At 38.2% G+C, this 27,279-nt stretch overlaps 1 protein-coding gene across 33 annotated transcripts in view; it reads right to left on the reverse strand.

Annotated features, from left to right (window-relative positions):
• The window catches only part of Macf1 (microtubule actin crosslinking factor 1), a 358,063-nt gene that overhangs the window by 131,624 nt on the left and 199,160 nt on the right, over positions 1–27,279 (reverse strand). For all 33 annotated transcript variants that reach the window (XM_074080499.1, XM_074080502.1, XM_074080517.1 and 30 more), the window contains 17 exons: positions 26,705–26,800; positions 25,566–25,691; positions 22,873–23,025; positions 20,941–21,095; positions 17,230–17,356; positions 16,398–16,581; positions 15,820–15,989; positions 13,678–13,856; positions 12,879–13,017; positions 12,050–12,243; positions 10,823–10,985; positions 9,943–10,026; positions 7,078–7,185; positions 6,790–6,888; positions 5,046–5,198; positions 4,542–4,630; positions 1,268–1,403 (listed from right to left, as the gene is read on the reverse strand). In XM_074080499.1, coding sequence (XP_073936600.1) covers positions 1,268–1,403; positions 4,542–4,630; positions 5,046–5,198; positions 6,790–6,888; positions 7,078–7,185; positions 9,943–10,026; positions 10,823–10,985; positions 12,050–12,243; positions 12,879–13,017; positions 13,678–13,856; positions 15,820–15,989; positions 16,398–16,581; positions 17,230–17,356; positions 20,941–21,095; positions 22,873–23,025; positions 25,566–25,691; positions 26,705–26,800 — 2,355 coding nt within the window. The remainder of the gene's footprint in view (positions 1–1,267; positions 1,404–4,541; positions 4,631–5,045; positions 5,199–6,789; positions 6,889–7,077; positions 7,186–9,942; positions 10,027–10,822; positions 10,986–12,049; positions 12,244–12,878; positions 13,018–13,677; positions 13,857–15,819; positions 15,990–16,397; positions 16,582–17,229; positions 17,357–20,940; positions 21,096–22,872; positions 23,026–25,565; positions 25,692–26,704; positions 26,801–27,279) is intronic.

Below are 27,279 nucleotides of genomic sequence, written 5' to 3' on the forward strand. Positions count from 1 at the left end.
ACACACACAGTATAAGCTTGGTGTTAGCGTCCAGCATGCGACCGCTTTTTTTTTTTTTTTTTTTGCAAAAAAGAACCCCAAACAGGTCGTCCTCTTTTCCCTTTGTGCATTTGTGCTTAAACTCCAAAGGGTTAGTGAAACTTGTAAGCAAGGATGTCAGTTAATCAGAACAATACTTCACATGAAACGCACATAGAGTACAGGGGCACATCATGCTCAATGTAGTGGTGCTTGGCAGCTTCTCCTTCTTTCTTTCTCCTGCCCCCTCCCTGCTTTTTTAACCTTCCAAAATGAGAACAGGATGTTCTCAGCAAGCAATTGTTAAAACTTTTCATATACTCCCTTATATGGTGAAGCAACAAGCCATTACAAGTGGGCTACCTTATGTAGAAAACATTATACCAGAACATTGCTTTTGGAAATACACCATCAAATTAGAGTTGTATCCCTTTACAACTCTCCTCCTGATGTACAAATTTATACTCAAGGAGCAGACAGTCAAGGTATATTTTGTCTGAACATCATCTTGAACAAAATTTGATTTTCTCATGAGCTTAAATTTTAGCCTTCCTCACATAAATTGGCCATTGCTTCACAACATAGGAAATAAGCAGGCAAACACACATATATATTTCCCATAGACACATGTATATAATATGGTAAGTGTACACACACACGTAAGTATCCAGGAAGAACTTGGGACAACCAGCAGCAACTAGAAGAACTTTTACATGGTCCAGGAAATGAACATGGAGTGGAACTGGTAAAGATGCCATGTGATGGAATGACCACGGGTGGGGGGACCAGCGTCTCAGTCAGTGAAGTTAGTCTACCACTTTGCTTTGAATCAGAACATTTCTCACTGTTCATTGTAAAGAAGGAAGAGGTTTCACAGCTTTTCTTCCCAATATTCACAACTCTTAGCTATCAACTTTTGGGTGATAATGTCACAACGGAGTGATCTTAGTGCCCTGTGATCAAATACAATACAGAATTTATGTTCTCCTTGGCTGCTTTCAGCCACAAAATGGCAAAAGACAAAAAAGATGAACTAGGTCCAAAGGGTTTGCCATAAGTGCCCTCTGGTGTTTTTGACTGACTAACACATCATGGAACCCCAGTAAAGAAACGCAAGACAAATGGCTGCTAAGGTGAGGTTAAAAATTAAGTCACATTGGTCATGGAAAGCTAGTGATGGTGACTCTCAATCAGTAAAGCCATTTCACACCATTCAGAAGGTACCTTTCTTACATATGGAGAGACTTACCTTTTGTTCTGTCTGCTGAGCCAATTGGCTCTGCAGCTGCTGGAGCTGGTGTGCTGAGCCATCACAAAGGCCATGGTAGGCCTTGTGCAGAGCATTCAACTGCTCAGAAATCTGCATCTTCTCTTTTTCTGATAACCTGGAAGACGAAGCATTAAATTTTTTTGAGGAAAAAGCCATTCTCTAAACTCTCCTCTACTACTTCAAAATTGTTATTTCCTCACCTGGAATGGATTATCTGACCAGTCTTCTATATTCACTGACAACTTTGACATCTCACTCACACTGTCTTTCTCAAATCCATGATTACTCTTGGTAATGTCAATGCTAAGTTACCCTGTGCTTGCAGTGCTGCAACCTCCTCAATCCAAGGGATCTCCTCATCACCTCACCTCATCCACATGGCAAACCTGGATCCTGCCACCATCTGAAATTATTCTACTTCTGAAATTTTAGACTTCATTAGGCATTATATGATTATACTTTACCTTCCTACTTTATATTTCTCCACTCCTTCTATAGCTATTCTCTTTAAAATGAAATGTTTTAAACAGATTACAACAAACTCTCATTCACTCAGCCCTTTCTTTCTCCAGTTATTTTTCAGATAGTGTCTCATGCTTTTCTTTCCAAGCTAGTCTTAAACCAGAACCCTACTAACCTGTGCCTCCTGCACACCTGGGATTATAGCATGCATCATCATGCCTGGCTTGTTTGTTGAAATGGAATCTTACTTTTTGTCTGGGTCGGCTTCAAATCATGTTTCTCCTGATCTCTGAGTAGTTGCAATTACAAGTGTGAGCCAGCATGTTCGACCTACAATATTTTTTGTCTAGTTTTCTTTTTTTTTTTTTTTTTTTTTTTTTTGGTACTAGGGTTTGAACTCAGGGCTTACACCTTGAGCCACTCCTCTAGACATTTTTTGTAATGGATTTTTTCGAGATAAGGTCTCACAAAATACTTGCTTGGCCTGGCTTCAAACTGTGATTCTCCTGATCTCCGCCTCCTGAGTAGCTATGATTATAGGAGTGAGCCACCAGCACCTGGTTTTGTTTTGTTTTTTGAGACAAGATCTCATTATGTAGTTCAGGCTGGCCTGGAACTCACTAACTAGACTACACTGGCCTTGAATTCTTGCTTGAATTCCTGTTTTAGCCTTGCAAGTGATGAGATTACAGGCGTGTACCACCATGTATGGCTCAATTTTTACTATTTAACCATCTTTGCTATAGCTCTTTCACTAAGAAAAAACACATTACAGATATGAATAAACCTCACTGTGTATTTGTGCATAAAATTCATTCATTTCTGCATCTTCTCAGAGGTTGTTATCCCCTGAATCTAATGAGTCAGCAATTTGCTTTCTTTACTTCTACATTATTTCTGAGAATGAACTGTTAATTCACATTAGAACAATCCATCAACTCATTGAGATTCCCCAAGACTTTCTTGACTCTTCCATTTTCTCTTAATCTACAAGTCCTCCTCTTTATTATCATCACTTTCTTCTCATTAGAGTCCAGACCTCACAGTCCATCTTTATAATCAGTTCCTTACTATTATCCTCACACTGTCCACTCACTAATCTGGTGATCATTCAGACTACTGGTCCTCTCTGCTTCCACATTCATGCTCTAAATATACCCAGTGAGGGGAAAACAATCCACAACTATACAGAGAAAACCTACTGGTTTATAATCACTTGAGCCTCAACACTTGCTGACAATCTTCTTAGGGAGTTCCTAGCCAATCTCCTCTTCCTTCTCCCTCAGCACAATCTTAATCTTCTATTAAATCTCCCTGCCCATTAAAAAAAAAAAACACAGGCTACTGGACAATACTTGCCTCGCTTTCTGGCTTCACTCCTATCAAAATTATCTTTCTGTACACTTTTCCTAATCTCCTGTCCCTTATACCTCAGAGAAGAAGCTGCCTTCATTCCTGGCTAAGGTTATATTTTCTATCCATTAATTCTAACCTCTCCCATATCCTGGGACCTTTCTCCTATTATCTTCTTGGGGGAGAAATGACCCAAGCCTTGTATGCACATATGAATAATAAAACAAACAGAAAAAAAACAAAAAAAACTTCTCTCTTTTGACCTTGAGACTTAGTCTATAAACACAGTTAAATGTCTCCTACCTTCTAAGAAAATAAAACTTTCTTGATTATATACCATTCTTAATTATTTGCTATATTACCTCTTTCCTTTCTTATGGCCAAGAGTTTGAGAGTAGCCTAATGTCATTATCACCAACCTCCTCAACTCTCATTTGCTGCTCATCATGCTAAATCTGACATCATCCACCAACTTTCCACCAGTCACCAAAAAGTTCTAACTTGTCAAATTTAATAAATATTCATAAACTTTTCTTGACTTTGACCCCCTCTCTCCTCTTTGAAACTTTCTTGGTTGCAGGGGTATTATTCATCAAGGTTTACCTATTCCTTCTTTGAAGCTTCTTCACAAGCTGAGAGGACCTGAAAGTCTTTTTAGGTTAATGTATTCTTATGGTCTTGACTATGCTGATGACTCAAATCTCTGTTGCTTTAGACTCTGTCTTTAATTCTAAACCTATATAAGCAGCTTCCCATTGGGCACCTTTGGTGGAACTGTGTAAAACATAGAATAATGTAGTCAACACATTCTAATAAATACTTGGTATTTATCGTCTGATGTACTACAGATTTTTCATATTCAACAGTGTCTACAATTAAAGCTGCCCCTCTTCTTTTTTTTTTTTTTTCTTAGTGGTACCAGGGCTTGAACTCAGGGCCTCTCGCTTGCTAGGCTTCGCTAGGCAGGCGTTCTATCACTTGAGCCACTCAATCAGTCCTGCCCTCTTCTTAAACCCACACCTTTACCTATGTTTCCGATCTTGGTTAGTGGCATCATCATATATCCCATGACCCAAGCCCAAAGTTCAGGAGTTATATCTGATGACTTCCATGTTATCAAACCCATAGACTTAACATTATTAATATCTCTCTTAAATCTTTGTCTCATCATTTCTTGCCCTCGTTATCAGGACAGCCTCTTAACTGGCCTCTTATCTTCTATTCTTCCACATGATAATCCTTTCTTTACAGTTGTAGCAACCATAAGCAAAAATTTCTCCCATAGTTCACAAGGCAAAATGGAAACTCATTATGAACCACAAAGGCTCTTCATAATCTGGCTCTTTCTGCTATGAATTCCCCAGTCTGAGTTTCACCATGACCCTAAGATTCAGCCAGGTAGAGCAGGTCCTCTAAGAGTCCCACATTTAATACTCACTTATGACCATGCTTGGCCAAGAAGATCTGTGAAGTTTTAATGGCCTCAGAAACTTGTTCCTTCTTGGTTGTAAGCTCTTCTGCCAGAATCTATGTAGTAGATATACAGAGAAAGGCTTCAAAACCCAAGAATTAGAGACTAACATTATTTGAGGACTGGGGGAATGGCTCAAGTGATAGAGCACCTGCTTTATAAACATGAAGCCCTGTGTTCAAACCACAGTCCCACCAAACAAACAAACAAACAAACAAAAAAAGCATTACTTGAAATCAAAAATTTTAGGAAAAATATGGCTAGGTCAGATATTATTACCAATAGGCCACAAATGATCAAAAAGGTAGAAGAACAAACAAACAAATGACTTCTTAAGTTTCTTTAAGTCCTGGAAGTTAGTGTTTACTCAGGTAACAATTATTTCTGGAAGGGCCCAAAGTTGATTTGCTCCTCTAATGTATTACTGCATATTATTCCACCTAAGTAGAGAGGGATGGACTTTCTACTCACCTGCTGTTCCAAAATAGCTTTTTCAATTTCTGTTGATTCTTTGGTATGAGATGGAGTTATTTTTCCTTGTGTATTTCTTGCAAGGGTAGACACCCAACCCAAAAGTTCTTTAACCTTCTCCACATGTTCTTGTTTTTCCTCTTCTACCACTTTCTAAAATAGGAAATAGAAAATCAGTACTCTGATCAATGTTTCATTAGACTGATGTGACTTTATGTTTCCACAAACAGACATGACGGTTACTGCCCTTTAAGAATAGCATTGTGAAAAAAAAAAAAAAAAAATGAAAGAATAAAAAAAAAAAAGAATAGCATTGTGCACATTTTTATAATTCTTAGATTTACAGGTGAAGAGACTGAAGACATTATATGATTATGAGATTATATGATTACATGAGATTATATGAGGTAGGTTTTGACATAAGGGAAGTCTTGCTAATTTACATAGGTAAAAGATGGTATGGTTAATGTGTTCAACTGCATTCTGAGTGGTTGAATATTTAGAAACTTGCTGTACAAAGACACAGAAGATTTTTTATAATTACAAAAAGACTACGTTTATTACAACAAATTAAAAAAATCTGAAATGCATAATGCATGTACTCAATCTTGTTTCTTCAGAAGTTTGATACAGTGCTTCTAAACTTGTTTTTATCATGTTGTACTTGTGCTGGATATGAAGTCATTATTATACGTAGTATAATATAAATGATATTAGTATCTTTCCATGCCACTTAATTTAAAATGGTTTCATTATTTTTAAGTGTCATCACATTCCATTGTATACAATTTGGAGATTTCTAACATTTCCTTTTAACAAATCATATTTTATTGAGGATCTCTGTTCATGTACCTTTCTATAATAATGATATTTAAGGGTGGGAGTGACGGATGCAGTACAGTCATCGTCATTATTCACAGATTCCGTGTCTATACATTTGTGTACTCGCTAAAATTTATTTGTAGCTCCCAAATCCATGTAGTATTTTTGGTGCTTTTATGGTGATTTCCAACAATGCACAGAAGGGCAAAAAAATTTTAGTTGCCAAATATACATATAACCAGCTACGGTTTCAGTTGCCACACAGCAGACCAGTATACTTTTCAGTCTCTTCAGTGCTATGTTTTTCACATTTGTGCTTTTGTTGATGATTTCACTATTTAAAATGGCTTTAAGCTACACTTTCTAAGCACAATGTTATGGTATGCCTTATGGGAAAAACATACTTTTTTGATAAGGTTTGTGCAGACCTAAGAGTTACAGTGGCTATGAATTTAATGTTAGTGAACCAATAATATACCTATATTAAAGCATCTTCAAACACACACATAAAACAAAGTTATGGTGACTGATGGAGTGGCTCAAGAAGCAGAACACCTGCCTAGCAAGCATGTTGCTATGAGTTCAAACCCCAGTACCAAAAAAAAAAAAAAAAGTTATGTATTGACCTATTGACAAAATTAGTACCAGAGCGCTTGTAAGAGGCTAACCCTGCATTCTCTCTAGGACACTGGTTCAGTATCCACTATCCAGCAATTTTTTTTTTAGAACATGACATTTGTAAATAACTAAAATCAACTGTGCGTGAACTTTTAAGTTTTGATAGATGAAGCACAGGAATTTATTTGTGGTGCTGGAGATTATACATGCTAGCCACATATTCTACCACTGAGTTACATCTCAGCCTGAGGCATAGAATTTTTAATTGTACTTTCAAGATGATTTAGGACCCAACTATCCTCACCTCCTCCTCCTCTAAGCGCCGGAGTGCATCACTGATGTATTTCACATGCTGAGTTGTTAAGGTCACCAATGCTGTGTAGCGAGTCCTTAAGTCCATGAACTATAGTTCAAAAGAAGAATTTAGATGAGTTATCTGCTAGAAAAGTAAATTTCAATAGCTGAAAATAAGGAAATTTTTATAGAGTCACATACTCAACAGAAGGTGAGCCCTAAATCAAACTGCAAGGCCTATACAAACACGTTTTCATAAGGGAAGGCAGTGGTATCCGTCCTTTCCCCACCCCTTCACCTCTTGTGTGATGGCATCTGAAGAGGAAAGCATGCGCCGGCGCTTGCCAGGGGACTTCCGCTGTGATTCTACAAAGGCCTTGTACGTCATCAACTGCAATTCGTAGTCCTGAGAGGGGAAGAAATTTCACTACATTTACTTAGGGCTTTATAGTTCATAAACATCATACACATTATGTGACAGAATCATAGCATTTTATTGCTGAAAGATGTTCTGGTGTTCATTCAGACCAGAGATTAGCAAACCTTTCCTAAAGTACCAGACAGAAAATACTGGGTCATGCTAACTGTCAGAACCTCTAACTGCCTTTTGTCAGAGAAGGTAGCCATAGACAACAAGTAAATGAAAGAATGTGGCTGTGTTACAATAAACTTCTACTTATGGACCCTGAAAGTTGACATTTATATCATTTTAAATGTATCATGATACATTGAAATCTTTTTGATTTTTTTTTCGCCATTTCTTATAGGCCATACAAAAACCAGTTTATGTCCTGGATTTAGCCTGTATGTCATAGCTTGCTGACTCCTGAATTTGCAGATTGTGGCTTGCTAACCAACCTTTTCATCTCATTCATGGGAAAACTGAAGACCAAAGACTGAAGACTTAGTAGCAGATTAGATTGGAATCTGTCTTCTAATCACTAAACTAATGCTTTTCTCAATTAACCATGCTGCCCTACTCCAGGCCCTCTTCATCCCTCACATGGACAGGAGCAGCAGCTGATTACTTACTTTCATTGTTTCTAATCTCACCTCCAACTTATTCTGTGTCCTGATACCAAAATGTCTTCTCTAAAACACAAACATGACCACACTATTCTTCTAATTAAAAGCTTTCAATGAAGTACAGTTTTTCAAGTATCAACATGCATAAAAATTATCTGAGGACAATATTAAAATATAGATTCAGTAGATCTGAGAGTCTGCATTTCTGATAATCTCCCATGTGATATTGATGCTATTAGCTCAAAGATAGTATTTTGAGGAGCAAGAATAGAAGATAAAGCCAAAGTAGTTGAATAGGGCATTTCTTAGGTGGGCCAAAACCTCCCTGTTCATTTTCTATAGGCACTGCTTCTCATGTACGATATATTTTCATTTTCTTTCTTTTTTTTCCCCCCTTGAGGCAGTGTCTTGCTACGTACCCCAAGCTGGCCTCAAACTCATGATCCTACTGTCTCAAGTTCCCAACTGCGGGGATTACAAATGTGCAACACCACAGCCAGCTTTCCTTTTTTTTCCCTTGCAGTACTGGGGATTAAACCCAGGGCCTCTCTAGGTAAGTGCACCAGAATACTTGGTATTTCCTCATATGATGATGTATTTTCATTTTTCTATGCCACTGATTATGGAGTTCCTTTGCTAGAAGTCCTGCTCCTGTTATGTACTTAGAAAATTCTAGGCAAAATAAACAAAACACCACAGAATGAGGTCTTTAAGAAACCCATAAAAACAATAGTAGCAGGACTGGGGCATGGCTCAAGTGATAGAATGCCTGCCTAGCAAGCACAAGGGTCTGAGAGGAGAGGAAAAGGAGGGGTGGGAAAGGAAAGGGAACAGAAGTATTAATAGTAAAAGCAATTACTACTATTTACTGAATGTATTTGAAGCTTATCCGATCTCCTTTAATCTTCATAATCACTCAGTGAGGTAGTTACTGTTTCCATTTTATATATATATATATGTATATATATATATATATATACATATATATATACATATTTATACCAACAGAAAATCAAGAGAATCAGTGCTTGCTCAAAGTCTCAAGCCTGGAAAATGGTGATGTGAGGATTTGAATTCAATTCTTTCTGATACCAAGTCTTCTGTTATTAACTAAAGAAATGCAATATTGTTATGAATGCAATATACATAGTGGAGAGCAAGTCAAAAAATGTTCCTGCAGAACTTACATTCTAAGTCACATAACTAACAAATAAATACATAATAATTTTAAATTGTTTTTCTTTAAAGATGATGCTTGAGAGACCGGGTGGGGTCAGATTATGCATGGATAAGGACTTAGAATTTTATTATAAATATATGAAACCAGGAGATAGTTTTGAGCAAGGAATGATGTGACCCATTTACCATATTTCATCTATGATGTTCTAAAAATGAACATGTTTTCCATGTTTTACTTTTTCTAAAATATGAATATATCTTCAATCAACACCATTTCATATAATTGGCAAGTTCTCTTTATTTTGGTATGCATAATATTATGGTATAGCTTATAATCGACAATATCTGAGAGTCAGTGACAAGCAGTATGTTCTAAAACGGTGAGTACAGCTTCTGTTTTCAAAAAATACCATGTGAGGGCAGACGCAGACACAAGAGACTGGCTCAGAGGAATTGCAGTAGATTCTTCACTATGATAAGAGTTGGAAGATCGGGGGAGATAATCAGAGTTAGTCAGATTCAGGACATTATTTGTAGACAGAGCCAACAGAGAATTTGTTCACAGATGGAGCATAAACTAAGATAAAGAGAAGAGCTAAGGATGACTCTTGGGTTTTATGTCTTAGCAACTACAAAAATTGGAGACACTATGTCCTGAGATAGGCAAGACAAGTAAGAAGCATATTTGAGAAGGAAACCCAAACATTCTATTTTTGTCATGGCAAGCTTCATCCACATGGAGACTCCTTGAATCCCAGGCAATGTTTGGTCCTTCTTCCTTCTCTAATGTCCTCACACCAGGGACCACTAGTAAAACACATGCATTCTCTGAAGAATAGGACCAGCATTCAGCAGAAGAGCTATGCTTCATTTGTCCAGAAACAGGACGTACAGCAATACTACAGATTTTCCTAAGCTGGAAATCATTTATGTTCCTTTTGGGACATAGGACAGTTACCTTCACAATAGTGGAGTATTGCTGGGAAAAATTTTGACATTGGTCCAGTTTTGTCTGATTTCCTTCGATTTCTGCAAATAGATCCTAGGAACCAAAAAAAGAAAATCACATTATGATTGTGGTTATCATTCAGTGAAACAGCAGAGCATTTACTATGTTCTAAGACAGCGGTTCTCAGATAATTAGCTGTATCAGAATTAGCAGGAAGGCTGGTTAATACACAGGTTGTTGGGCCTTAGCCCCAAAGATTCTGATTCAGTGAGTCTTGGGTTGGGCCCAAGAACTTGGATTTCTAACATGTAAGTAGAATACTAAAAGATAAGGCACCCAGCACAATGAAGATCAAGGTGAGGAGTGTCTACGCAGCCTGAGAAGGCCTGGTCCCACAGTGTGGTGGTGGGCCAGCTGTTTTGGTATTGGCCTCATGATGCAGGGAACACTGACTGACATTCCAGGTCAAGGTTTCATAGCTAGCAGGTATGTGAGCCAGGACTGGAATCCAGGCAATGTAAACTCCAGATCTCATATTCTTAGCCATAATGAGAAAGAAAAGAAAGCAAAATGCCAACAGCTTTCCCTGGGTTTTCAAAAACCTCAGTCCAATCCTAGTAAAATAAAATTTAAAAAATCAAGAAACAAAATAGATACTTAATCTGTCTGTTTAATGAATTCAATAAACAGTTACAGAAACTCAGGATTGAAGGGATCCAATAGGTGTCTCTGCCCTAAATGCAAAACCAGTATCTTGGGACCATCTGTTTGAACTCTTCTAAGAACAGGGGGTGGCTACTGGCTATTTGGGGGAAGCTTTAATTGTTACAACATTATTCACTTTTATGATGAGCTAACATCCCTCACTCCCTACTATGGCCACACCCACCGTCTGCTGGCTGAGCTGTTCAGACAGCACTCTGCTATCCTCTGCCTGGCCTGGCTTCATCATTTCCTGCTGGGCAGTGGTCTCCTCAATCCACTTGATGAGAGTTCCATGGCAGGCTCGGTAATCTCCCAGAACTTCCTGGATACTTTCTAGTTCAGACTGACTGGAAGAACAAAGGGAGACAGATGTCAGACATCTTAATATAAATACGAACAGTAAATGAGGCAATTCCTTACTTTGCCTCAGCCTCCAGGTAGGCTTGACCACAGAGGATACAACTTCATTTATGGGAATAAGGGATCAAGGCCAAGTAAAACCTACACATGTACTCAGTGCCCTAAAAGTGAATAGAAATTAGTTGTGCCCTATGAGCCCTGAAAACTCCTGTGTGACCTGGCATCCCATGATAATCCTTGTCAAATTTTTTTATGTAGATTGCAAAAACGTAGTAGTGATGTACAATTCTATACTCTGATGACAGAGTACCTTGGCTATAACTTATGAATCACTGTAATTTCTTGGGGCAGAAAGTGGGGAAAAGTGAAAAACAGTAGTTACCATTGATTTCTGTTAGTCTAATCAGCCTTGGAATAGTGATTCAATAGTCAATCAATTCAAACTTATATAAGTGGATAAATCCCTGCCCTTACATATTGCCCTACCTAGATTATCCCCAGAGAGGTACAGTTTTCTGTCTTTCCTATTAATACCTGTCATCAGAAGCAGGACCTCAAGTAAAAAGTAAAAACCACTAAGATAATAAATGTAATGGAAGCGAGAGCTCCTGCAAAGCTGAATTATGACAAATGGTTCACACTTGGATTCAAAGCTAGAAAACAAGAACCAGAACCCAGGTTCTTTCTATCAAAGAATATCATCATATGACCTTTCAACTCTATTATAAAAAGCTATTGTCATCAATGACTTAACTAGATAAGACCTGGGACAGAAGAGAAGCATTCTAGCAGAACAACCAGTGATAATCCAAAAGGAAGCCTGGGGTTATGCGTAAGGTCCAGAACTCGATCCTTAGGTTCAAGCCTTGGGTTTGCCTTAGAGTTGAAGATCCAGATTTTCTGTCATTCCTTGTTCAGAATTCATACTATTCTAAATTTCTACACCTTCCTATCAATCATGCCCATAAACATTAATGCACAGCTAGAACTCTAGTTTTGCTAAGCCCTAGTCTCTGAATATAACAAGAAAAAGGGTAGGGCTGCAACTCACCGAGTCTCCAACTGGGCAATAACACGGTGCCAGCGCTCCTGCAGCTGGGAGCCTTTATCTTGATAGCGCTCCAAATCCAGGCTTTGCTCTGGTATCAGGTGACTCAGCTGCTCTGCCACGACCTTGGCTTTGGTGATTTCCTCATCCAGGACTGAGAACACTGAATTCTTGTCCTTCACATCACTAAGCCAGTGCTATAAAAAAAAAAAGCATAGCATCAGGTTAAATATTTTCCATGCTAAAAAGGACTCAGACTAAGGAAATAAGGACATTGGTAGAGTCCATAATATTATCTGTCACTCAGAAACTAGGTCCTAGAGTAAGTCAGAGGTGCCTTCACTGGTAATGGTCTCTGCTTTCCTTATGTGTACTAGGAAGCCAAGGACAGGCATATCATATGGAGAAATGTGCAAAGAACTTGTATATGAAGCATGGTTTCACTACATACAAACTATGAAACCAAGTCATTTAGCCAGTCTGAGTCTCGGTTTTCTTATCTATAAAGAGAGGTGAAAATGCCTCCCCTACTCATCTCACATAGAGACAAACTTATCAAAACCACTAGTTGCATTCAAATTAAGTTATGATTTGAGAGAAAAAAAAAGAAAACAAATGGAAAGGCATAATATTTTCTCTTTCCTTTTTAGGTAGACATATTTCTCAGTCCCTTCTTCAACTACGTATTAAAATATTTAAAATATGATAGTCTGCTTAGTTCAAATGCAAACCTAAATCAATGTCATGGCATGAAAAAATTGCATTTCTCTGCTAACCCAAAGCTATGGATATGTCAAATCAGTCAACCTGGTAAGAAAGTAGAGTAACCAACCCGTAATGTAGACCGATGGGACTCCAGAGCTGAGAGATCTGCTGGTACTGCTTCTTCTTGACTCAACTTGATTTCATAACCTTTGACCAAGAGTTCAGCATCCTGTATGCTATGCACTATAACATCAATTGTCTTTATTCTGTGGGAATAAAATCACCTTCTTTCATTAGCACATGAATTTGAAGACATGGGTTACATACCTGGAGGACACAGCTGCCCAAACCAATTTTACCATTATTACATGATAAGAGGGTTATCATGCTTTTGTAAAAACAAGAAAACATGGTATATATGTTGGCAATTTAAGCCAATTCAGAATGAAGTTCTAAGTGGCGCTGGTGTATGCACACATGTGGAAGACTCATGACAAAAAAGGCATGAGGCCAGAAACCCAGCTGACACCAAACTGTCTAAGATCTGTCATTTCTCAAGGTCATGGGTGGAGATAGGTGTGTAGGGGGAAGACCTTCAAACACTAATATTTAGGTTACCTGAAAAGATTTTTTAAAAGCTGCTTTAGTTTCTCTCCTTTTCTTTTAATGCCTATAAGTGTTATTTTAAGAGGCATCTAATCAACCACTGGAGAGATGAGAAACAGTCTTAACATTGAAAATGTACTCCTCATCAGTATCACTGACATTTGTTTCTTATAGTCCAAATGAACCCACTCCATGTGACCAGGGACTAAAGCCAACACTTCTCGCCATAGGTATATGCTCTAAAGGGCCACAATCTTTGTGAATCATTCATGAAAACACTCTTAGCCTTTCCTTTCTTATTCCCTTATCAGGTCACTCACTTATTCAGATAGACAGTAGAGAGACCATAGACATGGTCCATCTTTTCCACTAGCAGATTCAGTTCTGATTGCAGAGTTGGGACACTTGAACCAGATGGTGACTGATGGAGAAAACTGTTGCATTTCATGGAAACAGCCTCCAGGTCAGACTTTAGTTGCTGCAAATCCTCCTGGGTATGCTGTCAGGAACAAGACACACAACAATGATGGAGATAAAATTGAACAAAGATGTTAGAAAAAGTTCTCATTTTAATAACAAGATATTAGAAATCACTAAAATGCCCATACATAGAATGACTGAATAAACCATGAAACAGCTGTTTTTTATATCTTTATAAAGAATAATAAGGAAGGATGAGGGAAGGGGAAAATTCCTAAAATGAAACACTAACAGAAATAAATGAATCTATTATGAAAACAGGATAGTGAAACACACTAAAAACTGTTAAAAAGGAGGGGAGGTGTGAATTTGATTAAAATTAATTATATGCATGTGGGTAAATAGCACAATGAAAACCATTTCTATAATTAATTTATGCTAATAAAAACTGAAAAAAATGAAATAAGTCTAACTGTATTTGAGATAAATAACATGCTTATACTGAAGCAGGAAAAGGAGAAACAAATATTTCTGAACATAATATCTGGACTATAGATGTCTTCAGACTAAAGATAAAAAGAACTATAAATAAGTATTGTACTTCAGTTTAGTAGGCTTGTTTATGCAGTAGCATGAGTTAGCAATCCTCAAACTGCTATATGTAAATACTAGGACTAAGCAACAAGTAAATATATTGCAGGTGACACTAAGCAGGTTTTTCAGTCTTGGGGAAGGGAGCCACAAATGTGGAAAGAGGTAAGCATAAACCCAGTACTACTGACACAGAGCTGGATGAAGACAGATACACATAAATTGATGGTTGTGTATGTGTGTGAGAGAGATGATCTATGTGATATATTTACATGTGTATGCCTACATATATGTACACATACACACATAAATGTGCACATGCATAACCTGAGTGTGTGCTTGTGCGTTCTGCTGAGCAAGCCTACATACAATGACACAACTAGGAGCACATATCGAAATTACTTTAAAATAAAAAGTTAAATAAAAAAGGATAAGCCAGGCATGGTGGTACATGCCTATAATCCCAGCACTTAGAACATGCCAAGCAGTAAAGGTCAATATTGAGCTCTTCTAAAAGACCTCTCTTTTTTGTTTTTTTGAGAAAGTCTCACTACACAGCCCAAGCTAGCCTCAAACTCATGATTCTCCTGCCCCCACCTTCCGAGTAGCTGGGATTACAAGCACGTACACCACACCTCGCTTGTCTGAGGTAAATTCTTGCTAACTTTTGCACAGGCTGGCCTCAAACTGCAGTCCTCCTGTCACAATCTCCAAAGCAGCTGGGATTCCATGCCTGGCTTTCTGACTGACATCACTTATACTTAATTTGCTAACCGTGACTTCCATCTTTTTTTTTTTTTTTAACTACCCTTTAAGCCAAAAACAATACCTTCACTTACTTTTCTTTGCATGTATCACGGGACATAATATAACAATATTTGTTGCTTTCATTTCAAGAATACTACCCTGTATTTTTGCACCATTTTACTTTGGTAAAGTAAAAGCTCATTATATGCATTCATCACTTACTTTCAAATCAACTCTGTGATTTATGCATTATTACCCTCATTTTATGAAAAAGGAAACAGGATAGTAGTTTGTTCAAAGTCACAGAGAGAGCATCAGAGCCTACACTAGAATCTGAATCTTTCCTTGTATTTATTGAGTCACATTTCTGAAATTAACCATAACACAGAAAGTAACACATGCACATAAGCAATAGAAGAGCAGCATCTCTACCAAGCAATTTGAAAATGCACAACCCAAATGCAATGCTTAGAGCAATTTACCAGTGCTGTTTACCTTCTCAAGTCTATAGGAAACTAGTCAATTCAGCAATATGCTAAAATCCTGCTTCTCCACACAGGTAAAAGGCATTTATAGGCTGCAGAGAAGAACTCCTAAGAACTGTCATGAGTCTATTGCCTCATTTCTTAAGATTCATATTCCACTCAATTCATTCTGAAAGCATTTAGTGAGCCACCAGCACCCAGCTTTCTCCTAGGGCTTACTTCTTGCTCTGCAATCCTTAATGCAATGTCTTGCCAGGCATCTCTGTCTGTCCTAGAGCTGGCTGGAGACTGAATGCGTTTGACCAGTCTCTGTTCACACTGCTCCAGGCGGAGCCGGATATTCTTCAGCTCTGAGATGTATATCTTGGCCACAGTCTCCTCTTTGTCCTCTGTTAATGCACAAGCACAGAAGACCACTGAGCTCCACATCACAGATCAAAAAAGTTGAAGACAACAGAGTCCACCTCAGACAGAGGACACACTACTGGCTCCCGCAGACCGATAGCCCATTGACGAAAGTAAGGTCTTGTTTAGGGAAGCTTCTGTCTGATCCTAAAGTCCATGAATTACATACTGATCTTTAAGGAGCCAAATATTTTACATCCACAAGGAAATGTGAAAGGTTGACTATCAATAATAACTGAAATAACAGCTTTTACATTTTGATTTTGAGAATTCATCTGTTTAAGACCTTCACAATCTCAAGCTGATGTTATTTTCTAGTTTATATGAATAGTTTAGCAGCACCCTTCAGAGCTCTCATTCTATCATTCTCCCTCCCCTTTTTTAATGCACACCATTCTCCATGGACTGCATCAGGTGCTGGAAGTGGGCTTTACAAGCTTCCACCTCCTCTTCCAAGCGCAAGCGATCAGCCACTGAGAAGAGGGCAGAGTCACGGCTGTCCTGTAGAAAGTCTTCATAGTGGACCTGGAGGTTCTTCATAACCTGGTGGCACTCTCCTGGTGCTGAGGATCGAAGCTAGTGAGAAGCCAAAAGAAGTGTCAAGAGAATGGAAACATAAAACTTCCTTTTTTTAAAAATTGAATCTAACATATATAGAAAACAGTGTACAAATCCTAAGTGTAAATGTATTGATTTTCACAAATGGAATTCATTCCGATAACCAGGATTCAGATCAGAAACAGAAAACTACAAGCAACCTTTGTACCCCATTGGACATAATTTTTTTTTTCTCCCTGAGACAGGGTGTCACTATGTAGCCCAGCCAGGCCTTGAACTTGTGACCCTCCTGAGTGCTGGGATTAGAGGGATGCACAACTGGGCCCAGCCTGAACATAACACTTAATAATTATTAGTTTACCAGTATTCATCTACTACATACTCTTACGCAAAGAGTATGGGGGATAAAGGGGACATTTATCCTATAGAGTGAGAAGTCTGTAACATTCTCTCTTTGGCAAATATGTTACTCATTTTCATGAGGAATTTCCTTAACCATTCATACTGCTACTTCTAGTGACTAAGACCCTCAGGTCCTTAACCCTGCAGCAGTATCCTTTTACTCCATTTGGCTGGGAAGAAGTCTCAATAAATGAAGAAAAAAAAAAATCTTCTGAAAAAGCATGCCAACAGGATGTGAGCCTGAGGTAACAGTTTCACACTTACCTTTTCTAGGTTCCAGGTCTGTACAAGGTCAAGGTCCTTCCGCAAATAGTTCCAGGAGATAAGGCTTTTGGTGTTAACATGTAGCTGGTGCCAAAGGGCCATCACCTTCTGGTAAGACTGTTCCACCCTAGAAGCAACAGAGAAACTGGCTAAAGCTTTTCTAAGACTGGAGCTCCACGTTAGAAAAATGTTACTGCCTTCTATGGAAAAATGTGATTGCCTTAGCAGAACTGAACTCCTATTCTAGGAAGAGAAAGGCAACAGGTTCAGACAACACAGGAATATTTAGAATTAAATTAATTGAGATCTTCAACTTAGATCTGCTATAGTATTATCTATATTATGCTAGTATATGTTTAGCAATCTCATGAATGTTACCTGAATGTAGTACAATTATAAGAAGCTAGTGAGAAGAAATAACTAGGGAGAGCACGAATAGAGAAACCCCATCTGGAATGGTTAAAAAATGGTATCAAGCTTAAAAAGTGATTTGCTGTGATCTATATGGTTATAAAAATGCTAAAATGTGCCAGGCGCTTGTGGCTCGTGCCTGCAATCCTAGTTACTTGGGAGGCTGAGATTAGGAAGATTAGGTTTAGGGCAAGTCCAGGCAAAGAGTTTGAGAGACTCCATTTCCAACCACAGCAAAATGGACTAGAGGTATGGTTCAAGCAGCAGAGCACCTGCTTTGCTGAGTTCAAACCCCAGTCCCCTCCACACACAAATTAAAAAAAAAAAGTAAAACACTTCAAAGTCAACAGCAACTTAAGAAGCTCATTTGGTATACAGCAGAAACCTGCAGCACCCAGCACAGAAGAGGACTGTTTTCTTAAGCATTTCTTGCCTAATTCAATCTCAATTCCTAGAAAGACCTGTGAACCTGTGGCTACATATACACTGAAAACACTAAGTTACCCTGAATTTCTTAAAGTTGAGAAGAAAATGAGAGATATAAAGAATAGGACAGAAAACTAGAAGTTAGAAAATAAGTTAAATAAGAGACATCAATCCCATTAGTTTATCTTTCCTTGCTTCAAAAATTCCACTGAAATTTCAATACAAGGTCAAGTAAATTTCAAAACAAGAATAAAAATACAAAGAAAAAATAGAAAACAAAAGAACAATAGAGAATCCGATCAGGTGGCCAACATTCTATTCCTGAAAGCAAGAACAGAAAGAACGAAATAATTAATGAGATAATTCAAGAAAAATTTTCTAAGCTCTGAAGTTTTCAGTTTCCATCATTTGCACAATGAATGTGAAGAAACTCACCCTAAGATTAGAAACAAAGATAGAAGCCTAAAGAAGTTTCCCAGAAAAATAAAGATTCTATTCAAAAGGCAGAAGTATCAAACTATTTTGTATCATCATGGTGGTAGAATGTCCAAAGAAATATATGTTTCATTTAAAAGGTAGAAGTACCACACTTTCTGCATCATGGTAGTGGTGGAGTACACAATTCTATGTATCTGTCAAAAACAGTAGTCCTGCTCATTATAAAAGGTGAATTTTCCTGTTATGTAAACCTTTAAAAAAGAGAGACAAAGAATGAAAATGGCACTGTACTTCTCAATAATTATCCCTGGATGCTGGAAGATAATAAAGCCATCCCTTCAAGTTTCAGGCTGAAAGAAATTTGCAAAAATAATTATGTATCTGACCAATAAGTATAAAAAAATAAAGAAGAAAGACATTTTTAGATAGGAGAATTCTCAAAAGATTTCCCTCCCATGCTCTTTCTCAGTAAACTTCTGGAGAGTATACTTAAGCAAATCAAGCAGTAAGCTGATAAGATCTATAATGTAGGAATCACTGTGTTCAACACCAAAGAGAGATGAAGTGAATCCCCAGGTGAACATGAAGTAAATGCCAGAGGAAGCACTGAGTAGGACCTATAGAACAGAACCAGACTGGGAAAGGAAGACAGAATGGACCAAAAGAGGTACTTCCAAAAGAAGATAAAAGTGAAAATTACCTGTGGTGTTTGATGACATTGAAGAGCCTTTCGCAGTAAAGAAGGAGAATTTGGAGATATATCCATAATATGCAAATAGAAAAGCAAGCAAACTAAAAAATAATTACCTACTCCAAGGAAACAAAAAGTTATACAAAAAACTTAGTGAAACAAATTATTCATATGTATTATTTGCTCACCTACTCATTCATTCTTTCATTCAACAACCACTTATTGAGTACCCACTCTGTACCAGGAATAGTTCTAGATGCTAAAGATTCAACAAAGCAAACAAAAAACTCAAATAGGAGGAAGATAATAAACAAATATATAATCTGCTAGATGGAATTAAGTATTATGAAGAAAAGTAAAGATGAAAAATAGTGTTAGGCAGCGAATAGGGATGGCAGCACATAACACTGACCAGATGAACCAAATGAGAGAATGAATCATTTAATATCTGAAGGAAGCAAGAAGTGCAAAAGTCCTGAGGCAAGACTGTGCTGCTGTGTTTGAGAGGCAGGGAAAAGAACTCAGTGAGCACAGCGGAGTACAGGGAAGAAGCACAGCAAGAGGGTGAGTGCAGAGAAATGAGGCATGGCTGCACCACAACAGTCCCTACAGTCCCTAGAGAACCATGCAGCTCAGCTGCAATGTAACAATAAAACAAGGAATCGGTATTTTAGAAATTGCAACATGACCACTTTGGGAAGATGAAGAAAGAAGTGCATGAGTTTGAGTGTGGAGAAACTAAATGTTAAGAAGTTAATTGATAGAAGAAGGAGAAGTGGAAAAGCATCAGGAAATTGCAGAAAAAAGTCATATTATTTAGAAACTTGGAGTTAAAACCCAGAAAAATCTGAAAGAATTGAATGAAGTTCATTCTGTGAAGCAGAACTCTGAGGTAGGAGAAGTGACTACTAATACTTTACTTTTTTAGGAGATGAGTTTTTGCTATGTTGATCAGGCACCCCTGAACTCATGAGCTCAAGTGATCCTCCCACCTCAGCCTCTAGAGTATCTAGGACCACAGCCTGTATCACTGCACCCAGTTAGTTTTTATTATAATAAGCTTTATGCTATAATCCAGCTTTCTAAATATGTTCATATATTACTGTAATATAGTACAAATCAAATTAGCTGTTACTACAAAAATCAGTCTCTGAGCAAGAGCAGTGGCTCATGTCTGTGAACTGAACTACTCAGTAGGTAGAGATCAGAAGGATTGCAGCTCAAGGCCAGCCCACATAAAAAGTTAGAAGATCCTATCTCAAAAAACAATCTGGACGTGGTGGTGGTTCATGCCTGTAAACTCAACTACATGGGAAGCACAGATAGGAGGATTGCAGTCAGAGGCCTGGGCAAAAATAGGAGACCATATCCAAAAAAAAAAAAAAACCAAAGAAAAGTAGTGCTCAAGTGGTAGAACACTTGCCTAGCAAGGGTGCAAGGCCCTGAGTTCAAGCCCCCTAGTACCACAAAATAAGAAAATCAATACTCAGAGTAAGCTAACCATAATTAAGAATTCATTTAAAAAGAAGTATCACTGAATACACTTCATTTGAAGAAAAGGATTTATTACAATCTACTAGGCTGGCAGTAGGTAACTTTATATCCCTAATGGGAGGTCTTTTCCAGAAGAAACTTTATAGCTTGGTCACTCTGTTCAAGGAGATCACAAATGCAAGTCCATTCCTCCATTAGTTCACCAGGGCAAACAGCAGAGGTGGCAGCATTGAGCAGTAGTGAGCAGTTACCTGCTGGCCATTTCGATGGCATCCTTATTGGGCGGAGGGATAAGGAAACAGACTGATGGCACCATCGCCTCATTCCCTGTGGGGCTGATCACCTTCCATTTGGTCCGCTGAGAATTATCTTCGAGCACACACTCATCGTTCTTGCAAATAGTGATCTAAAGAGAGAAAGTCACAGGTTACTGCCAACAGAGAAACCCACAGGCTATTATTATCTGGTGCATGATCCCAAGACTATGAAGTATTTCTGAAAAAATTTGGTTCAGAAAGATTAGCTATCACTTAATGTGGGCTCCTTAGTTTATAAATCCACACACATCAAATAAATCAAGGAAACAAGTACTTATTAAATGCCTGTTACATATCAAGTAACTTAATGTGAGAGTTATTAAGTAGACTATAAGACCCTGAAGAGCAATCTCTGTACCAAAAACAAAACAAAACAAAACTAATGGAACATGAATAATCACAGCATTGTTTTTGTGATTCTTCTGCCCTTCCCATTCTATCATTCCACCCAGACCCCTAAAAATGTTTAAGCATTTTAGAGTTATCAATTCTTTCTCTGAAGAGATAAATAACCAATGTTATTATCCCTATTTTCGAAACAGAGATATTGAGACATAAAAAAGTATGGTCCTACTCTTTTATTCACTTATCCCTTGTTAAGAAATTTTTACTGAGTGCCTGCTCTGTGCCTGGAAGTGTGCTACATCACTAGAAATAAAAACGGTGCAATGGGGGCTGAATGGGTGACTCAGGACATAGAGCACCTGCCTCAAAAGCACAAGGTCCTGATTTCAAACTCTAGTACTACCCAAAAGAGGGAGTTGTTAGGCAGACAAACACTGTGATTCTGATCACAATACCGTGTGACAAGTGCAATTTACTAGGGATGGTACACAGGACATGAACACTGTCTTGGCTAGAGAGATAAAGACAGATTATTTTTAGGACCTTAAAGCCAAACAAGAAGTTAAGGACTTTCTTTGAAATACATTGAGAAATTGTTGTAAGACTTATCCAGAGGAGTATGCTCTTTTTTTTTAAAACAACATTCTGATGGTAGGAGGTGGGAAAAAGCATGTACTAACTGAGGAGGCTGACATGATAATCCAAGGGAAAGAAATTTATAATCTAACTTAGGGTAGTGGCAGGAACAGAAAGAAGTACATTTAAAGAAATTTGGAAGTTACTATTGATTTAGTGGTCCTCATAGCTATGGGGACAAAAGGGGCATGAGAGACAAAGATATCTTCCAGGTCTCAGAAGGTCTCACTTCTGACAACACTTATACAACTGAGTGGATGACAGTGCTAATCACTGAAGCAGAGAGCAGTAAAGATTGTAGACCTCAAGGCTAGAGGTGTGGCTCAAGCAGTACTGCACCAGCCTGACAAACAAAAGGTCCCAAGTTCAAATGTGAGTACTGCCAAAAAGATTATAGACCTCAATAAATATTGAGAGGGATTTGAGATTTGTACATATTTAAATTCTTTCCTTTTTTTTCTTGATGGTACTGGGGTTTGAACACAGAGCCTTGTGTTTGGTAGGTAGGTGCTCAACCACTTAAGCTACACCCCCAGCTCTTTTTTGCTTTAGCTATTTTTCAGATAGGATCTAGCATTTTGGCCTGGAGTCAGCTTTGGACAACAATCCTCCTACGTATTACTCCTCTGTAGCTGGAACCACAGGCACATGCCACCAAGCCTGACTTATTTGTTGAGATGGTGTCTTGCTAACTTTTTGCCTGGGCTGGCCTCAAATCCTAATCCTCCCGATCAACACCTCCCAAGTAGCTGAGATTACAGGCGTGAGCTACCACATCTGGCCTCTGAATTCTAATTTTAACACTTCTCTAGCATTATCTTTCCCTATAATCATAATGCTAACTTGAGGCTTCCCTTTTCTCCTCCTTCCCTTTGGAGCCCTCACCTCAATCTGCCGATAGTCACAAATAGCCTTCACAGAAATAGTGCTCTTTAGCACATGGTCTGGGCTGCGTGGCTTTAGCTGAATAATGGTTTTCGATCTCCCAACAAGACTGGCAACTGAATTCTTGGACTGTATCAGCTGCTCCTTTTCATCCTGCAAAATGAGAAGAAAACAAAATGACATTAATAGTGATCCTCAGGGTTATTATATCAACAATGAAAACTCAGTGCTCCACTCCCTAAGAGAATGTCATTTCTCAGTTAAGTAGGGATCCTTGGTGGAGACATGTTAAATAATGATTTAGACAAAGATAAAGAAAGGAAAAAAAAAAAAAGAGAGAGAGAGAGAAAATACTTCTGGCTTCTAGCAAGTGCTTTTATACTCTAAATTTGTAACTTTCTCCATGCCCTTTTCAATGCCCCATATAAAGTCACATGCAAAAAAAAACCAAAATGAACAAAAAATAAGCTTGCAGTTGCCAAGTACAGCTATATAGCTAATAAAGAATTTCCAAAATATAGCTCAGAGATGTGGAAGATAATAATAATAATGATATAATTGTTATTACACTTATAATTATATCATTATTATTATTCAGTTCCAAACTGGGAGAAATCAGTTAATCCCTTGCTGCTTAGGAGAAGTAAAAGTTATGCTACTTAAACAATTTTTAAATAATACATCTTCCAAACTCTACTCCAAAAACATCACTTCCTAAATTGGGTTTAAACTTCCTAGAGATAGATCTTAGCTCTTTGACCAACAGCTCACAAACAAATGCTGCTGGTGAAGGTGTCCTGAAAACTGATTTAGGAGTTTACCTTTTAGAATTTTGTCATGCTGTATTCATGTGCATTTGATTGGTATGAATGAAGTATCATGCAACGTTGAAAAACTCTCAAATCTCTTCAAACCCAATTACATTAAACACTAATGAACTTCTTATCAACAAGTAAATTGCTACCAATCCCATTAGAAAACAAATGATAACCTTTATCTATTAGCCAGGAGGTTTCAAGCCCATTGTGAGGCATAAAAGTCTCCAGAAGAGGGCTTTTTTAGAATGGCTGGAAATGTGATGAGAGTAAAGAGTTAATAATACTAAGATATGCCATAAAAGAATTAAGAATACACAAGTAAAGAAAAAGAAATTCTTAAACAAACTACCTGTGCCTGTCCCCGGGAGCATGATTGGAAGAAATACAACTTTAACTTATTAGTTAAGAAAGAGGAGTGGAATACATCAGGGAGACAGCCACCTTCCATACTTGAGAGCTGGTCTACCCATCTCAGTTTCCTTGCAATAAAGACGTCAATTTCTGTCTAACCCACAGCCAAACAGCTCAAGCTCCAGACACCAAGTGCTCAGCGTGGTAAAAGTTCTGAAAAGAATCAGAAGCCAGGACAGATGCTCCCGAACCTGACGAACAAGCTGAGGAGCAGACCCAGGTGACTCCATGCCCCGATGACGCCGCCAACCTGATGCCCCTGACCTGGAGAGGAGGGAACAGAGCAGCGACCCTCGAGAAGAGAAGATATGACAATTGCAGAGGAGTTACCCTATGACAGGAAAGTAGGGAGGAGATAATAGCCAAGGATTATATTCCTCCTTCATATTTAGAGTACCTCTGAGAGAAACATTTTAAAAACAACAACTGAAAAGTCAGGTCTTTATCCTTCATTCCAGATTAATTAAATGAATACTCTATTTGCCCAAATGAAGCACTGAAAAAAACTCATTTGTAGGTTTACTATATATGAAAGTATTAAAAAAAAAATACTGCACTGGGGTTGTAGCTCAGTGATAGAGTGCATACTTAGCATACACAGGCCCCAGGTTCCATCCTCAGCACTGCCAAAAAAAAAAAAAAAAAGAACTATTTCAGGTTATTCTGGGGTTCTCTTATCTAGAATCGTTAATCTTTTACTGAGATGTGAAAATACTCTAGCTACTCACACAGGAAAAGTAACTTCCCAACTGCATTTCACGTTTTTATTTTAATTTGAGATGTAGCTTGAGCCCTGTCTTGCCAACTCTGTGCATTCAGTAAATGCAAACAGTTTTGCTACTGATTTTATAATCAGCACTCCTAAAGGAATAATTCATTGGGGAAAGTGAATACAAAATTGATTTGGATTAAATACTGGCATAAAACTATTTATTAAAAGCTAATATTGCTATATAGATAAATTGGACAAATACTGTATTATATCTAAACAAGATTTTAATGTTGACCTTGATTAAAATCACTCTTCTAATACCTCATCATTACTAAAAGAAAATAACTAAGGAAGAAACATTTGGCTCAGGCCTACTTCATTTGTTTTAAATACTCAACTAATCCCCTTCAACCCTGTATTGTATACTCTACATTTCACCCTTGTCTCCAGCTATTGCATTAAAATAGGAATGATTCAAAGAAAGTATGAGGCACTGAGTGGCTCAGGGGGAGGTGATTAGGCCTTTACTTCAGAAATGCACCCAAAGAAATCTTACTAGCAACTACTTTAAGGAAAGAATAGAAAACAGAAAAGAGAGAGAACAAAGCTGGCTAAACTCTACTGGAATATGAGCCACACTTTATTATAAGAATGACCCAATGTCCTGGAGCTCTCAAGGATATAAACAGCAGCAGCTGACACAGTTTACTCTGTTTCCCAGAAGCAAACATCCCCACTGAGGCAACACCCACCATGGAGTCCTGGAGCAGGTCTTCAAGACGAGATAAGCTGGTGCTGTGGTCACAGGAGTATTTTCGTTTGATGGAGTCTTGGAGGTTTCTCAAGAATGTGTCCAGGTCTCGGGCATCACTGAAGAACTGTGGGAACATAGGAAGGAGTGGCTTGTGCTCAGCACCTCTGAACATCGAGACATTAACTAAGAAAGAATCTACTGAACTAGTGACAATTCATTATAAAGATCACAGAAGTATAAACTGGAGGGCAAATATCCTCCATGTCAAAAGAAAAAGCCATGTCAGTAACATGCTCATGATGACTGCCACAAAACCTACTAAACCTATGGAAAAGTTAACCTACCCCTCAGAAATCCTTGCTCTTTCCTCTTGATTTCTGCTGAGTGATAGCACTTAGCTGTTAGGTCTATTTCACGAAAAGCCTAGTGAGTCAGTAACCCAATGTTTTAATTCACTGATATGATCTAACATGATTAAGGAGATTAATTTAGAGTGAAAAGAGAGAAATAGCTTATTTTCTTCTTCACCATCACCTGAACTCAAGCAATAGATTCTTTCATGTTGTGATAGATTAGGGAGGGAATCCTAATATTTTATAGCTCCTCTCATCAAGAGGTGGTGCCTCCATCTTCACATGGCCACATGATTTGCTTTGGCCAATGGCACATCAACATTGACAGAAGCAGAAAAAGGTGCTTACACTCAGGAGTTTGTTCTCCCTTATTCTTTGTAGAACACAGCCACTTTGTGAAGAAGACCACAGGATATTAAAGACACATGACCTTATATGCCATCATCCCAGCCAATTGTCAAGATCATGTGAGTGATACCATTTGGGATCAACCAGCTCTCAGCCCATCTGCAGTTGCCTATAACCATGCATACAATGGGCAAGATGAGAAGAGTCACTTGGCAGAACCAGACCAAACTGAGCTAACTGAGTTGTTGGAGTCGTTTATACAGTAAAAGGAAATTGATATAGATAAGCTTTTTTCTTCCCTGCTTGGAGGGACTAGGTGTTGAACTCAGGACCTCACACATCTTAGGGAAGCACTCTAGCCTATGAGCCACTCCTTTTAGATATGTTTTTAACCTCACCTTTAAGACACATACACACACCACCACCACCACCATACCTGAAAGTAAGCTGCATTCTCTTTCACATGTTGCTCAACACACAAGCAAAGTTGCTTCATCCACTGCAATTGGGACTGGACGGCTGCACTATATGCCTACAAAAACCAAGCACATAGACAGAAAGGCATGAGTTCAACAGACTTAAAGGTGTGAAGCTCCTTCCAAGTACAATTCTACTAATGACAGAGAAGCCAAAGATACTTGACTGATGTCTGCTCAATGCTTCCCATGAGAAAAAGGCTTCCCTTTGATCTGACATGGTTTGTTAGAAGGGAATACACAGAAAAGGCCTCTTTTACACTCAGTGGCAACTAAATGAACTGGCCAGAAAAAATTGGGGCATCAACCAATTCCTTCTAGATTCTTTCACTGTTTTTCTTATCTGGAGAAAGGTACTACACCAACATGAGGTAGGATGTGTCTGGACAGTTATTTGAAAATATGTGATATAAACCACTTTTCCCTATAAAGTCAGTAGTCAGTGTCTTTTTTTTATACTGTTTGTCTTAGCATTCTCCTGAAGCTATCAAAACTGTTTGCAGGCTTTTGAGGACTACAGAACAGTTTGGGATGA

Source organism: Castor canadensis, chromosome 7 (genome assembly GCF_047511655.1).
Source record: "Castor canadensis chromosome 7, mCasCan1.hap1v2, whole genome shotgun sequence".
Taxonomy (NCBI): domain Eukaryota; kingdom Metazoa; phylum Chordata; class Mammalia; order Rodentia; family Castoridae; genus Castor; species Castor canadensis.